General features: G+C 36.4%; 1 protein-coding gene across 5 annotated transcripts; it reads right to left on the reverse strand.

Moving 5' to 3' along the window:
• Positions 1 to 1,183: 1,183 nt before the first annotated feature.
• On the reverse strand, positions 1,184 to 13,872 carry SPC25 (SPC25 component of NDC80 kinetochore complex). 5 transcript variants are annotated; one of them, XM_059927226.1, is made up of 7 exons: positions 13,805 to 13,872; positions 12,551 to 12,703; positions 12,392 to 12,457; positions 7,967 to 8,113; positions 6,808 to 6,912; positions 3,161 to 3,259; positions 1,184 to 1,396 (listed from the first exon to the last, which is right to left on the reverse strand). In XM_059927226.1, the coding sequence occupies exons 2-7, from the start codon at positions 12,687 to 12,689 to the stop codon at positions 1,272 to 1,274; spliced, it is 681 nt and encodes a 226-aa protein (XP_059783209.1). In that variant the 5' UTR covers positions 12,690 to 12,703; positions 13,805 to 13,872; the 3' UTR covers positions 1,184 to 1,271. The 5 variants fall into 5 exon arrangements, with proteins under 5 accessions (XP_059783209.1, XP_059783207.1, XP_059783208.1 ...); XM_059927224.1 differs by having other exon boundaries at positions 13,756 to 13,872; XM_059927225.1 differs by having other exon boundaries at positions 13,753 to 13,872.
• Between the last annotated feature and the right edge of the window lie 4,049 nt (positions 13,873 to 17,921).

The raw sequence follows: 17,921 nt of genomic DNA on the forward strand, positions 1-17,921 counted from the left end.
ATCCTTTTGTGACTTTCCTGCTACATGGTCTCATTCAGAGGTCTTGTCCCACCTCCACCTCCCAGTTAGAAGAAGTGAAGAATGGTGGTCCTTGAGGAGAAATGGACCTAAGTGCGGAGCTACCCATTTAGTCTCTCATCCCCCGTCTTCATTTCTCTAACTTGCAGGTGAAGAGGATGTTTCAGGATCAATGCCTAGTGCCTTCTTGCTGTACGGTTCAAAACATTATATCAAGAATTTGTGGTATGAGACATGGTTTTCCTCTAGTTTCAATGAATGAAAATCTTTTCTTAAGTTTTGTTTGTTCCTTGAGAATGTATTTCAAGCAGTAAATGTGTACTCACTATAGTAGTCATCTGCTATTTTTTTCTGTTAAACATGTAGTGTCTATTTCCATTTAGGGAACTACAACATCCCTACTCTTAGCTCCGTTTTCGAGGCTGATCTACCTCCAGACCTGGGTTTCCTAGGCATGAGAGGCCACTGGGGAAGAGTGCTCTGAAACTCCCTCCACCCCTAACTAGACAACTGGCCTAAACTTCTCCCCCAGACTGCAGGGAGAAGACAGCAGTAGCTGGAAGCACGAAGGCCGCTGCTCCATGGCTTTTAGGTGTGCCCAAGATATCCCGAGAGGTGTAGTATGTGGCTTCCACTTAAGCCAGCAGACCTAAATACAACCAAATTTATAAAGAAAGAATGGTGACAAAAATGAAATCTTAGAAGAAGTTGATCGAGTTCTAGTTTGTACTGAATAGACTCCAGTGATGGCAAATTTATATCCAGACCACAACTAACCAGTATAAATATTATAAAATGAAAACTGGTTATAAATTTTCTATATTTGGATTTTCAAAATTAGATCCTTTTCTAAAAGACATTTTAGAATACTGCCAATCTTCTCCTGATGTAAAGATTTGTCCTTTATTTTAACTGTAGATCCCACTTGGTTTAAGATAAAAATATTCTTTCCTTTATGATATTAGGATAATAATATTTATTTTGTGAAGTACATTTTAAAAATTGCAAACCTTAGGGTGGGCCCACCCCCCCCCCCTCATTTTTTATTATTACTGGTCCATGACCTCCAAAAGCTTGACTTTATAAATCTTCTTTCCTAAGATTTTAATTTAAATAATTTACAGAAATCAGCACACAGAAATGTTACAAAAATACAAACGGATTATAGACAAACAACGAATAATGAGACCTTTTTTAAAAAGAGAAACACAATAGGGATAACGGTTTTTACTATTTACTATACTATTTATACATTAATTATAAACAATAGCAGTAAAAGCTTTCCGAACATTGGCAAGAAAAGCCGAAAAATTGTTGGTCTTCCTTACATTTTCCTGAAATTCTGCTAGGCACTCAAGATGAGGAGCACTATCTGACACTAGAAGGGGGAAGAAAAAAAAAGAAATTTGAACGAGTTTTTTAATAGAAGAGAAATATTTCTAACTTAGATGCTCTCATCTGATTCAAGTCATTTCAATTCCATTTTATTGAAATGCTTTCAGCATAGAATGACAGATACACTTGATTTTCGTATCCTATCTTTTAGACCTTTCCTTTGTTTAATCTCTAAATATTCAAATGTTAAGTACTACAATCTTGCTTTAAATTTAAACAGATGGTAATCAAAGGATTGAAGAGCTTAGAGATACAGAACAGCATGCCATTTCCCATACATTTTGTTTTAACTATTTAAAATATTTTAACAATTTTTTTTTGAACTGTCGTCAGTTTTCTCTGCAAAATTTGGCCTCAATTCTAGTTTCTGGCCACTGGATCAAAAAAATAACAACTTTCAATGCCAAACCTTAATAACTTACAGCTGTGGAAAGAAATATCTGAAGTTTTACAAGTGAAATGGGGGGTCATTAGAAAATGTGATTGCTATTCCCAAAGTGGTATTTACACGGCCTAGTAATCAAATGAGACTCAAAAGACAAAGAACAATATGACCCTCGAATGCAGTTGCACCAGCTGGTACACACTGGGAGCAAGTCTCCAGTAAAGGTGGTCAAAGGAAAGGAATGATCCAACTTTCTCTACCATCAATCTTGTCCTTTGTCCAAGGAGAAGAAATTCAACCATATCAGATTTCCAGCTCTTTGGTAGAGACTGCTTAGGAAACAATGCCCATGACCAAAGCAGAGAAAGAATAGCAAAGAGTGCTTGGTTCAAAATTTATACTGTAGATTCTATTTTAATACATTATCAAATACTGTGACACTACCTAGCAATAGAGGCTATCCCAAGTTGGTGAAAACTGAGAAGCTAGGTAGGAGGTTTGGGGGTTTGCTTTTTAAAATTTAGCACCCATTATCAGATTAGAAGATATTTACCTACAGAGTAAAAAATCAAACACTTGTACCTGAACTCGATTCCTAAAATATAAATTTCATTAGAATAGGAATTGAGTCACTAGAGCACGTTAGGGAGCCAATGCAGCAGTTTACCTGAGTGTCTGTCTGCTATAAACGCTTTAAGATGAGAACATAGGTATAAAGAGCTAAGAACCATTTTTCTGAATTCCAATAAGTTAAGGACTACTTTAAAGGGGGTCTTAGAGTAATAAAAAGAGATAAATATATTTCCATTCTCTTCTTGTTCACACTATTGCCAAACATATATATTTCCCATGCATCAAAGCCCTTCTGGCCTGCTGCAGAATCAGTAACTAAGCTAAATTATCAACGTTTGGGATTTTCAGGATAACATAATTTGGGGGGAGCGGGGATGTTAAATGATCACATTCTGACTTTACATTCAATTTTAAAACCACCTACTTAGATACCTTACAATATCCACATTTAGGCAGTCATAACCTTTACAGCTTTAGCTTTGTTTTAAATTCTCTAAAAGGATAATTCATACTTGTATATGAAATGCAGTGATCTTTGGTCTTTTAGGTCTTTTAGCCACTGTGGCACTGTGCCATCCTGAAGAAAAGTCACTTATTAAGGCTCCTGGATAATATCTATAACAAAACTATACTCATTGCCTTTAGAAGACAATATCCCAAGAAGCAAGACTGGAAAATAAGCAACAGCTTGTGGGAATATTACTTGCCTTCACATTACTTTATATTCTAAGTCAAATAACATTCTGGGATGCCAATCTTAAGTACCAGTTAAGAGATAGGAGTACCTACCTTCATAGTCCCTTGCTTCATTTAGGCTCAGGGAAAACATAAATGGGCTCTCAGGATGCTTAGGGTCAATGTTAGTGAATATAAACTGCAACTTATCACCTGAAAAAAGGGATTAAATTATTTAGTATGAGAATTATTTTATTGTGCCAAAGCTCTCAATGGAGATGAGCTTTCTTACCTCCATCTCTGATCAATATCTACATTGCTAAGTACGTATATTCACTTAACCAATGTCTCCAAACGTACAAGTTACAAATTAGCTTTGAAATGCACTGTAGTTTAAATATGACCAAAAGCACAAGCAACAACAACAACAAAAATAGATAAATTGGACTTCATCAAAATTAAAAAATTAAAAACTTTGCCCCTAAAAGGACATTATCAAGAGAGTGAAAATACAACCCACGGAATGGGAGAAAATATCTGCAAATCATAGATCTGATATGGGTTTAATATACAAGATATATGAAAAAAACACCTACAACTGAATAACAAAAAGAAAAACCCAATTCAAAAATGGACAAAGGGACTTGAATAGGTATTTCTCCATAGAGTATATACAAATGGCCAATAAGCACATGAAAAGATACTCCTTATCACTAATCACTGAGAAAATATAAACCAAAACTACAATGAGATACCATTTCACACCTACTAGGATGACTATAATAAAATAAATAACAATGTGGGCAAAGATGTGGAGAAATTGGAGCCCTTGTACATTGCTGGTGGGAATGTAAAATGGTGCAGGTGCTGTAGAAAATACTTTGGCAGTTCCTCAAAAAATTTAAACAAAGAATTACATGACCCAGCAATTCCATTCTGCAGTATATACTCAAAAGAACTGAAAATAGAGACTCAAACAGATAACTGCATGCAATGTTCACAGCAGCATTACTCACAGCAGCCAAAAGATGAGAGTAATCCAGTGTCCACCAACAGGTGAACACATAAGCAAAATATGGTGTATATATACATGATGGAATATTATTCACCCATAAAAAGGAATGATGTTTTGATACTTGCTACAACATAGATGAACCTTGAACACATTATGCTTAGTGAAATAAGCCAGATACAGAAGGACAAATATTATATGATTCCACTTATATGAAATATCTAGAACAGGCAAATTTGTAGAGACAGAAAGTAAATTAGACGTTATTAGGGGCTGAGGGGAGAGAGGAATGGGAATTATTTAATGGGTACAGAGTTTCTGTTTGTGATGATGAAAAATTCTGGAAATAGATGGTGGTAATGATTGCACAACACTGTGAATGTAATTAATGCCACTGAATTTTACAATAAAATAGAGTTAAAATGGCAAATTCTGTTATATATATTTAACCTCAATAAAAAATTTTTATTGTCATTTAATATTTTGACAATAAATTTAATTTGACTTTTTCTACACAGTTATCTGGACTTAAAGCCTATTTTTCAAAAGACCTCCAAATGCTTACTAAGGAGTAAATACTCAGTAGAAATTCAAAATGGCAGCCACAAAGTAGAAATTCACATGCATTTCAGTTTTACTCTACAGCATAAAAAATGCTTTTAATTATAAAAAGAAATCTTCAGAAACACTGAAAAAAATTTGTCTTGCATTTAAATTCAAAGTGAAGTAATTATGTCAGTATACCAGATTGTTTAAACTGTTAACAGTAATGGGAAGTATGCATGCCAAAGAAAAGATTTCATAAGATATTCAGTTAGGCAAAATGAAGAGTTTAATTTGTGTTGTCTCTTCTTTAAAACATTATTTCCTGATCTTGAGGACTATGAGAAACTTCTACTTTAAATATAAAAATAATTTTAAAGCTTTAAAACTGGTTTTGAAACAAAACACAAAAAAGCACCTCAGGATAACAGTGAATATAAACTTAGAGACCAATGGATCAAAAGTTCAGAGCTGGACCTTATGTTCTCCTCTAAGCAAAGGTTAATATTTTGTATTAAAAACTCATTCCGGGGCTTCCCTGGTGGCGCAGTGGTTGAGAATCTGCCTGCCAATGCAGGGGACACGGGTTCGAGCCCTGGTCTGGGAAGATCCCACATGCCGCAGAGCAACTAGGCCCGTGAGCCACAACTACTGAGCCTGCGCGTCTGCAGCCTGTGCTCCGCAACAAGAGAGGCCGCGATAGTGAGAGGCCCGTGCACCGCGATGAAGAGTAGCCCCCGCTTGCCGCAACTACAGGAAGCCCTCGCACAGAAACGAAGACCCAACATAGTAATCAATCAATCAATAAATAAATCTTTAAAAAAAAAAAAAAAAAAAAACTCATTCCGACAGATAAGAAAAACAAAAGCCAAGGCAAATAGATATATGAATAAAGGGCCCAATCAATCTCAGAAAGAACTGTAATTAGTAAACAATGGGAAAAAATGGTCACATTTTCATTAATAATTAAAGAAATGCATTTAAAAAATAGTTTCTATTATATCTAGTCAACTGCTAAAAAACAAACAAACCAAAAAACTTTAAAAAAACTACAATTCTGGCACAAATACAATGCAATGGGTACTCTTTACATTGTAGACAGATTGCATAGAAGAGTTAAAATAGCAGGCCTGAGACTGCTATACCCAGAAAAGACCTGCTTGCAAGGCTGGTCCTTGCCTGGTGTGTCAGAGATCCCCAAGACCACCACAGGTTTGAAAATTCACTAGGAGGACTCATAGGGCTCATCATATGGTTATACTCAGTGATATGATTACAGTGAAACGATACAGCAAAATCAGCAACAGGAAAAGATACCTGGGGTGAAGTCCACAGAAAACCAGGCACAAGCTTCCAGAGTCTCTAATGAGCTTCCCCGGTAGACAGCACTTCACATGTACTGTCACAATTCGATGCTGAAGGGATTAAGTACGTCCTGTGTGACTCCACTGGGTTAGGACTCTTGAAAACTTGTGTCTGAAAAGCTCGTTTTCTCTAGATTTTGCCCCATGTGCCTTTTTTCTTTGGGCTGATTTTGTTTTGTATCCTTTCACCGCAATAAATCTGAGCCCTGCTGAGTCCTGTAAACTTTCCAGTGAATCGCCAAAACTGAATGTAATCTTGGGAACTCCCAACACAATAAATATTTCTGTAAATTGGCACATATTTACATAATGGCCACAAAAATATTCATATGCTTTAACTCAGTAATTCATCTCTGGGAATTCCATGGAAATTGTGTCAAAAAAATGGAGAAGTCTACCTATGTTCACTGTAGTACTTCTAAAACTGAAAAATGTAAAATCCAAATGTTAACTTAGAGTAACATGGGTTAAACAATAGATAAAAGATTGAATAAGTTATGCTACACTTATGGAATGAATTATTACACCACCATTTTAAAATTACCATTATGAAGGCTATAGCAATTAGAGAAATACTAATCATACAATGCTAGTAAGAACAAGGAACAAAAATTATCTGCATGTTGGCAACCATGCCTAAAATACATTTATTAAAATACTGGATGATAAACAACCAAGGATCAGTAATTACATTAGGGTGATAAAAATTCTGTAATTTTTTCCTACTATCTAAAAAGTTAATAATGTGGCCATTATTTTACTTGAAAATATTTTTTAAATTCTTTTCTACTTAAGACAGACTTTTCTAATATCCTATGTTTTACTTACATTAATATACTTACCATAAATTTTTCGAATTTCTAGTCCAAGTCGATCTGTATACAGGTCTGCAGATTTCTGTAGCCTTTTCAACCTCTCTTCATTAGCTTTGTTAGCAGTGGAAATAGCTATGATTAAAAACACAGACACTGAGTATCGAATATTTTAAATAACATTCAATTAATGTTAATTAATTAAAACAAACTTAAAAACAACTATAAAAATGATGCCAGGCAAATGAATCAGCTTACATTTACATTTGTTACAGTTTCTATCTCTACCAATTAGCAAAAAGGGGCTTCTGTTCATTCAAGCTGGAAGGAAAAAATGCAGGAGAAAATACATACAGGTAGTATGGGGAATAAGTTTTGTTCTATTTTATTATGAAGTAGCATGAATAAATAGGCCAAGGGCTTGCATGACTAGCACAGAAATAGAAAGACTTCTTGTACACTATTTTGCTTTTCCTGGTTAGCCAAAAATATATCAATTGCTTCACTGGAAAAATATTCTATTCTTTAAACATAACTACTTCTCACAAGAAGTCAGCCTTATTTCACGCTAGTTTAGAATTTTTTTTTTAATTTAGTGCAATATTCCCTAAGTAATACTTAGCAGATGAGAAAAATAATGTCGACTGGTACACAAACTAGAAAAGGAAAAGCAGTCACAAAACAAACTTTGCTATTTTCAAGAGATTTGAGAGTTGATTATTTCATTTGTGGGCAAACAAGGCTCCTATCCAAGAGAAGCACCCTTTTTGAAAAATGTGAAAGTCTTAGACAAAAAGAGGCTTTGCAGTGTGAAAAGCATGCTTAATAGTTCCTGACAGAGCATGTATGATCAATAAATTTGTTGCATAAATTACACTATGGTTTCTCCCAGGCAAATGTTATTTAGTGAAACTGTCTCCCACTTTGCTTAATTAAACTCCCATATCAATTTCATTATTCTCTGGTTCTATTAGAAATCAAAAGGATCTTTAAGCAAAAGAAGGAAAATGAAACGCACTTAGCCAACTTCACAGACCCCTCGCAGAGAGAGGTGAGTGGTGGCTGTGACCGTGACGTATGTTAGCCGCTTGGGGCGGTGAGCTGGGGAGAAGGCAAGGTGTCCACACTGTGACCCATCGCCACTTTGAAATTTAGGTTGTTTCAAATACATGTACAACTGGAAACTTACTTTCCCTCTTCCTAGCGTATTCTTCCTTAAGATCCTGGATATTTGCAGTCAGTGCGTCCAATTCCTGCTTTTTGTCTTTTACTTCAGCAATCAACTTCAACAAATTCTCTTTCTTTTCTTGAATGAGCTTATTCTGCCTGCAGATCTCTGTAAGAAGCACAAAGTATTAGCTAGAATCTATATGTTTCGCTTGTCAACATGTATCTAAGAGCAAAACACTGACTTTCATAAAATTAATAAAGAATGTTTTAATTGATAAGCGTTTCCCGATGATTGAAAAAATTGTAAAAGAACAACAAAAATCCTTATCTAGTCTTTCCTGTTTGTCTTTGAAAACAAAAATGAAAAGACAAAAATGCTTATTAAAATGAGAATACTAAATTAAACCACGAAATACAAAATCAGAAGATCATGACCTTTGCAGCTCTCTCCTCCAAATAAATACATGAATAAAACCTACCACCAAAGGCAACCAAACTCTAGAAGATGGCTTTGCAGATGCTTTGAAGAAATAGATTTTAATGTTATATAAATGATTCTGGAATATACCAAAAAGAAGAAACAAGAGAGGAAGAGCGGGAGGTAGGGAGGAAGAACAGACCTACAGCTCAGTAAACAAAAAAAAAATTCGAAAACAAATGTTGGTATACTTAGCAAATTAATATGATAAATATCATAAGTCAAGAAGTAGACTGTTCCCCAAACACATTTATTAAATATTTAAATGTAAAATGAAATCTTATGAAACCTAAAAGGCAGTATCTGTGAATATAAAATTAACTATATGGGGAAAGATTGTTTTACTCAAAGGCAAAAAGAAATCAAAGAGAAAGGCAGGCAAGCAGACAAATAAACTCATATTTGATTCAAATAAGCATAAAAACTCTACAGTATGCTAGATACTGTGTTCTTTTATATAAATTTACTTAATTTTCACAGTAATACAATTATCATGTACATCTTACTCTCTTTTTTAAAAGAAAAAGAAAATATATATAAAATAGATAACCAACAAGGATCTACTGTATAGCACAGGGAACTCTACTCAATATTTTGTAATAACCTATGAGGGAAAAGAATCCGAAAAAGAATAGATACATACATATATATAACTGAATCGCTTTGCTGTACACCTGAAACTAACACATTGTAAACCAACTATAACTTCGATTAAAAAAAAAAAGAAGAAGGAAAAGACTCAGCAGTTCAATAACTTGCTCACAGCTTTACTTGCTAGAATGCAATGAACAGTAAGACCTGGATTCAAACTCAGGTCTTAACTTCAAAGATCATGCTTTTGACCATTAAACTATCCTCTCCCAACAAAGGTAATTATTCTTAATCTAAAGAAGACACAAATATAAATTCCTAAGAAAAAGACCAGCGAAGGAATGAACAGAGGAAACACAGAATGCAGATGGTTATCAAATACAAAAGATGATTTAACCTCAGTAATCATAGAAATGCAAATAAAGCAATAACACACTAATTTTCATTTATTATAACAATGTTTATAAAAATAATAGCTAGTGTTGAGAAGAATGAAAAATACTAGAGTCCATGTGGAAAAATTTTTTGTTTTGAAAATATTTTTGACATTGCAAAATAAAAGTCTTAAGGATATTCATGTCCTTTGATCCAGTAATTTCATTTTTACAAAGCTCCTCTAAGAAAACAAGATGTGTGCAAGTATTCATATACAAAAAATTATTTTCAGTGTTATTTATAATGTTGAAAAACTGAAAACATTGTATATGACTAATAAGTAAATTATTAAACACAGTATATCAATAAGGTGTAATATATTTTCAAAGAATTCAGTAATGTGGGAAAATCCTGCCATAGTAGATAAAAGAAAAAAAAATGATACAGTTATATAGATACCATGTACACAATTATCTTAAAAAAAAACCTAGATAGCATATGAAAAATAAAAATTACAAAGTCTTCTGTTAAGTGTGGTTCTCAACATTACAGATATTTTTAAATTTTTCTGTATTTTCCAAGAATTTGGACATAATCACATTATATCAGGTGTAATTTAAAAATAAACATCTTATCAGAATTACCAGAAAGAAAAATTCTACTTTTTAAGGATAATTAAGTAGAACTGTACTGCAAAAGAGATGCAGTTTTAAAGTCAAAAGTTCTCAGTTCCCATCTGGCTTCTCAGTTGTTACCCAAGGACCTTGATCAAATCACAACTTCGGGGCCTCTTTTCCTCATTTGTAAAACGAGAATAATAATGGCTGCCCATTTACTTACCCTACAGGGTTAGGGTATCCAATGATAATGTGAAAAGTTTTAAACTATTAAGTGGTACATAAATACCATATATGTGAGTGTTTTTATTCTAACATTTGAACAATCGTGTGGATTTGTGCCAATACAAATGTAAGGGCCCTCAGTATTGCATGACTACTATTTTATATGTTTATAGTCAGCTCTTTTATTCGCCAGGGCCAATATTTCAAACTTTCACTACTCACCATGGGAACCCACCCTTACACTTTCCCTTCTATGTGGAAAGGTGAGATGGTACACTGGAAAGAGCACAGACATTTCAGCTGAATCCTAGACCCTCTATCTACAAAATATATGATCTTAGGCAAGTTTCCTAACCTCAGTGAGCTTTTAATTTCTTCATCTGCAAAATAAATCTCCTCTGCCCAACACATAATATACTTCATCATCTGACCAGCCACTTCTCTGCCACTCCCCATTCACACTGTACTCTAGCCATCCCACAACTCAACAAGCTTTCATGTTTCCACCACATTCCATATGCTCTTCCCTCCTCTAGAACAGGGGCGCTGACTCTGATGAACTTCCCCATCCCTCTTCTATGTGACCTTCTCCAGGGCAGTGTGACAGACTGTGCACATTCAAATCATGTTTCTGTTGATTACCAGCTGTCTGACCTTGAGCAACTTACTTAACCTCTCTGTGCCTATTTCCTCATCCATAAGGTAGGATTAAAAACAATAAATGTACCTCCGAGGGTTGCTGTGAGGATTCAGTGCATCACTACATGTAAAGAGCTCAGTATAGGGCCTGGCATGTGGTGTATAAGGTAAGGGTTAGCTGTTAAATATTTTGTAATCCTCACTGGAAAATTCAAGCTCTCCAGATTTTATGTCACTAAATTCCCATCCCATCATTATAGCAACTATTACAATGTATTTTAATTGTAGTTTTCCTACCTATGTCTTCCACTAAATTGTGAGTAGTGTATAGATTACATCTTACGTACTGTGGCCTCCTTGGTGCTTGGCAAATAGCAGTTAAGTGTTCAACGAATTCATCAAACTTACGTAAATTATATTTCTGTTCAAGTATAAACTGATTTTTTTAAAGAAAAATAACTGATAATGCTTTTAGATTTTAAACTATTTAGAACACATCTTCACACTTCAGATAATCATTCAGAGCACACTCTGAGATGAATTGTAGTGAAATTTATAGTTTCAAACTTAATTTTCTAATCCCTAGGGATTCTACAAACCAAGAGTGTTTAAAGGACCTAAACTCAATATCACTCTTACACACACACACACACACACACACACACACGGTTTTCCTTCCTGCTACTGGTTACAGAGGGAATGAGAAGCAGTAAAAGGGCATGGAAGCTTCAGGGCAGCTTAGAAAGTAAACATGGGTAGAAGTCTACCATAACAGCCTATCAGGGTTTCCAAGATCAAATGCCTTCAGGGGCCAGATAATGAGTAAAGTAAGTGCTCAAAGCAAAGCAGAAGAAACAATCAGGGACTGTGGCATATTAACCACATGTGTCCCACATAAAGGCGCTCTGATTTAATAGTGTTCAAAACATGGTGCAGCTAAATTTAGTATCTGCAGTGGATTTCGGCCTGTGGCTACACGTCTGTGGTCTGTGTGTGAGAACTCAGTAAAAGCTGCCGATCCACTCTGGGCAATCTGCAGAGGCGTAGTAAAGAGAAGGCAAGAACAACAGTAAAAATATGGAAAGGAAAACTGTCAGAGTATTAACCCTACACCCAGAGAGCTGAGGGAACTCCAGCTTTTCAAACCCTAGTCTGTGAAACTCATTTTTAAAAAATTCAGGCATTTACACATCAGTATAGATGAATCTCACAAGCATAATGCTGAGTGAACAAAGGGACAGAATACATACAAAATGATGCCATTTATATAACATTCAAAAACTCAATACTAAATTAAAATATTGACAGATTAGTTCTAGAAGGTGAGAGAAGAGGAAGGTATAACATGGGATGTTCCATTTATTAAGCTGCATTATGGGTACACATATGTTCATTATTTTTATATGTGTATACACTGTATATCTATAAAGACATTGTTTTACTTGTATGAGGGATTTCATGAAGATGTTTAATTTAGAAAAAAACCCTCTGTGATCCATTTCTACAGATTGTCACATACGATTTTGATATTCCAGAAACATCTCAACCATTCGTTCTTCTTCCTTTAATTTCACAGACAGCTTTTCTGAAAGAGAAATTGGGAGTTGAAGTTTCAATTCAGCTGAAATTACACTAAAAAACAAACAAAAACAGCATGTTACAAGTTAAACTTCGGTACCTGCAAATGCTTTAATGGAATCCTTGTAGGTATCTCTTAGGCCCACCATCTGACAGGAGGTGTCACTGACAGTGCTTTTGAATTTATTCCAAAATTCATTTATGCTTTTATCAAATAGTGCCAGTTCGTCCTCTACCATTTTGTAAGACAATGCTAGAAAACAAATAGGACACACATTATATTTTTTAAGTGATTGAAACCATATCAGCCACATATTCCAATCAAATATATTTTGGTAGTTTGATCTTTGCTAGAAAATGGTTAGCAACTTACTTTTTTTTTTTTTTTCCTATTGAAGTACAGTTGATTTACAGTATTGTATTAGTTTCGGGTGTACAGCAAAGAGATTCAGTTATATATATATGTATATATCTATATTTTTTCAATTCTATTCCATTATAGTTTATTACAACATATTGAATATAATTCCCTGTGCTATACAGTAAACCTTTGTTGTTTATTTTATATAGGGTAATGTGCATCTGTTAATCCCCTACTTTCATAACAACTTACTTTTAACTCTACATATTCCAGGGCAGATCAAGCCTCCTAGACTTAACTACAGTCAAGGTGCAGCAGGAAATCAGGACACTCTACCTCCCAGGAATTCGTTAGTAGTGTGACCGCACATAACACTTACACGCTCTCTGACCTTGGGAAAATGACTCTGCCTCCTTTTTTCACAAGTAAAATTGGTGACTTCTAAGGCCCCTTCCAACTCTGACCTTTCTGATTCCAGCCTGGATTGTCAGGTCCCAAATGACAGGGCCCCTATCATAGAATAAGATCCCACATATTACACTCCCTCTCCTTCCCCCACCCCCAGACCGGGAAAGGTACCAGTAAAACGGAGACTGGAGGGGAGTTTAGTGGGCTTAGTCCAAGACTAGTAAAATTGACCTCGACTCTCTGGGCCTCAGTGTCCTCCTCTGTAAAAGGATGTCCTGTAAGACTCCAGGACCCAACAGTTCTCTGTAACGCTAAAACCTTCCCAATGACATCAAATCTTTCCAGTAAGGTCACAGACTGTCTTGGTGAAACCCCAAACCCCTCTGCCTCGTCGCTGTCCACCCTGCAAGGCCCAGACGCCCAAACAGCAACATGACGTGCATTTCAGACTCCGCCCCCGAAAACACGCATTCCGCCTCCAAACCCACTTTCCCCTATCGCGACAGGCGGGTTTCGGAGCCCAGCTCAATTACCACCTTCTCCGGCAGGCCTGAGCCCGACCACCTGCCCCACAAAGACACGAACCGATACCAGCCAACAGCGGGTCTCCAGAACCGGATCCCGCAGCCGCGCCAACTTTCCTATTTCAAACCTAGGGCGCCTTCCGCCTCCCGCCTTTGGGCACCCTTTCGCCTTCTGATTGGCTGATAGTATAGGCTCTTCATGAAGGGATTGGTTGAGCTAGCCCTCCGGGATTCTCGCGGGAAAGATGGAGAAAAGGGCATTCTGGGATTGGTAGTTCTTTCTGAGAGCGGCGGGACTCTCCGCTCTGCTTGGGAAAAGTATCAATAGTTCCTGGAGGACTGGCCTGACGGACCATTCATCCATTTCAAATAAAAGTTTATGCAACAAATATAAATATTGGACTTTAATTGTATTCTGTTGCCAAGTATATAGCCTCTTCTTTGATACTAACGGTAGCTTAAATAAAACTAATAAAACTGCTAAAAATACCATTGCATAATCTGTCTCATGATTTAATAACTCATCATTGGGAAGTGGCTGAAATATTACTGTTTACTGGCTTCTAATAATAACAAATTCCAAAATTTCTTAATTCTCTGTTTTTGATCCTGTAAATTAAAGCAGAGACATTAAAAGGCAGTACCTAGCACTGGTAGTCCCTGCCCCAGTAGAAATTCAATGACGCAAAACTTTTAATAGCCAAGAGAGGGGCAAGATAGGGGTAGGGGATTAAGAGGTACACACTACTATGTATAAAATAAATAAGCAACAAGGATGTGTTGTACAACACAGGGAGTATAGCCAATATTTTATACCTTTTTTTCAAATTTTAATTAATTAATTAATTTATTTATTTATTTTTGGCTGTGTTGGGTCTTCATTTCTGTGCGAGGGCTTTCTCTAGTTGCGGCGAGCGGGGGCCACTCTTCATCGCGGTGTGCGGGCCTCTCACTATCGCAGCCTCTCTTGTTGAGGAGCACAGGCTCCAGACGCGCAGGCTCAATAGTTGTGGCTCACGGGTCTAGTTGCTCCGTGGCATGTGGGATCTTCCCAAACCAGGGCTCGAACCTGTGTCCCCTGCATTGGCAGGCAGAGTCTCAACCACTGCGCCACCAGGGAAGCCCTATTTTATACCTTTTTTAAATAAATTTGTTTTATTTATTTATTTTTGGCTGCGTTGGGTGTTCGTTGCTGCACGCGGGCTTTCTCCAGTTGCAGTGAGCGGGGGCTACCCTTCGTTGCGGTGCGCGGACTTCTCATTGCGGTGGCTTCTCTTGTTGCAGAGCACGGGCTCTAGGCGCGTGGGCTTAGGTAGTTGTGGCGCACGGGCTTAGTTGCTCCGCGGCATGTGGGATCTTCCCGGACCAGAGCTCGAACCCGTGTCGCCTGTATTGGCAGGTGGATTCTTAACCACTGAGCCACCAGGAAAGCCCTATAAATACCTTTAAATGGAATATACTCTATAAAAATATTGAATCATTACGTTGTATACCTGAAACTAATATAGTACTGTTCAATACTATAAAAAAATAAATAAACAAAAAATAATAGATTAAAAACAACTTTTAATAACTAAGATTCTTGCTACCTGCTGTCTCTGATTGGCTGTATTGTATATAAAAGTGCAAGGAGAGAAGTAAGTCAGAGGTAATTTAAGGTTTGAGACAATGGTGATACTGCTGGCAGAATTGAAATTGTCTTCACAGTAGGTTTGGTGTGTTGGGGGAGGGGTGCTGTGGAGAGGCAGAAACATCATGAGTTATAATTTTAATCTGTTCAGTTTCAGAGGATATTGTTGTACATATTAACCAAGTGCTAATGTCCTGTAGTCAATTTACTTCTTCAATTAATTACAAGTGGGTAACAGCTTCAACTCTGTAGTAAGACTGCCTGGGTTTGACATCCAGGCTCCATCATTTGATAAGTGTGACGGTGGGCAAGTTACTTGGTCTCTTGAACCTCAGTTTCCTTATCTGTAAAGTGAGGGTAATAATAATAATAACAGTAAGAGTAGTATCTTCTTTCTATACCCAATGTGAAGACTAAAAGAGAAAGTAAATGCAAATACATTGGACTAGGTCCTTATAAGGTAAGTACTCAAAATGGTTTCTTGTTTTTTATGATTTATGCACTACCTACTTCCTATGCAATAGGTTGTCATATTAAAACACATATAAATAAGACTTTAAATAGAACAAAATCTAAGTTAGCAAAGAAATAGAGAAATTGTTGCAATTCATTACTAACTTTAGCTAAGGTGATGGATATAGCTCCCAAAACAAGACAATCACACTACTTGTACAATTCTTCTTTTAAGGAAACATGCATTCTGCTATGTCTGGATAAATACAGAATGCAACCCTTCCACCCCAATCCAAGCTGAATTAATTAATCAGTTAGGTGTGGTTATTTAGCATTATCCATTTAATAATTTGCCAATGTCTCACAAATACAATTTTAGTTTCAGCGTGAAACTAAATCAGAAAACATTTTTAACAATAATCAGAAAACATTTTCAGCAATTTCTTTAGGCCATTACTAGTTCAAGGTAATAAATTATTTCTTCAGATTAGAATAATGCTTGCACATCTCTCTAATGTATTTTTGATGGAATCTGGACGCGCATGACTGATCCGTGAGCAAAATGGAAAAAGTGCTCATTAGCAAGGCTTTGAGATAATCAAGAGTGACACAGGCTGCAACTACATCTCTTAGACTAAGGTGAACATCTTGTACCTGACATTTTTTTGCCCTCTTTAGTGGACTATTTTTGTTAGGTGACTTCTAGTATGAGTGGGCAGAAACATCCAAAAGATCCTCACAAACGAAATTGAGTTATTTGTAGTGAGGTGGATGGACCTAGAGTCTGTCATACAGAGTGAAGTAAGTCAAAAAGAGAAAAACAAATACCATATGCTAACACATATATATGGAATCTAAGAAAAAAAAAAAAAGTCATGAAGAACCTAGGGGCAAGACGGGAATAAAGACACAGACCTACTAGAGAATGGACTTGACGATATGGGGAGGGGGAAGGGTAAGCTGTGACAAAGTGAGAGAGTGGCATGGACATATATACACTACCAAACGTAAAATAGATAGCTAGTGGGAAGCAGCCGCATAGCACAGGGAGATCAGCTCGGTGGTTTGTGACCACCTAGAGATGTGGGATAGGGAGGGTGGGAGGGAGGGAGACGCAAGAGGGAAGAGATATGGGAACATATGTATATGTATAACTGATTCACCTTGTTATAAAGCAGAAACTAACACACCATTGTAAAGCAATTATACTGCAATAAAGATGTTTAAAGAAAATCAGGGGAAATGGACTATTCATTAATGACACAGTTAACTAATTAGCATACAGGAAAAAAATTAGATCCTTACTGCACACTATGTACAAAAATAAATTTCAGGGACTTAAAAAAATGGTGATTTTTTTTCACAGTTTTTAATGCAATATATTTCAAATGAATGTATTTCTCCATTTCATCCTGCAGTCTTGCATTTCTAAATTCTACCATCAGTCAAGGCTCAGTCACTTGCCACCTCTTCCACAAAGGCTTCCCTGATCTCATAAGCTGAAAGTTAAATCTGCTTTTCCTCTTGTCCACTTACTCTTTCTGTTAGCCCCTAAGGATACAGCAGTATGTTATTTACATAAATATCTTCCCTATGAGACCACAAGCTCCTTGAGGTATGAGTTATCCCTGTCCTGACCAGTACAGGTAAGAGTTATGTCTTGCACCACTAGTGCTGCTCAAAAGTGATGTTCCGCACCCACCCAACAATATCATCCTCATCTAGGATTTGTTGGAAATGCAAATTCTGAGACTGATCTCCATTCCCACTGAATTGAAAACTCTGGATGTGGGTCCCAGTAATTAGTGCTTTAGCAAGTCATCCAGGTAATTCTAATGCACACTAAAGTTTGAGAATACACATAGTAGGAATTCTTTAGACCATCTACAAAATATGAACCCAGCTATAAAGTATCTTAACTCTACTGTGAAGAAAATGAATAGTATTGTCCAAGGACAACTCCACTGGGTCCTTTGGTGATCCAGGAAAAAGTTTGTAGATGTATAGTTCATGATCATTTCTAGGGAAGAATGCATAATGAGACTCATGGAGGGGGTACCTGGAACAGCTGTAGCTGGGTCACTTATAATAGTGT

Source organism: Balaenoptera ricei, chromosome 7 (assembly GCF_028023285.1).
Source record: "Balaenoptera ricei isolate mBalRic1 chromosome 7, mBalRic1.hap2, whole genome shotgun sequence".
Lineage (NCBI taxonomy): Eukaryota > Metazoa > Chordata > Mammalia > Artiodactyla > Balaenopteridae > Balaenoptera > Balaenoptera ricei.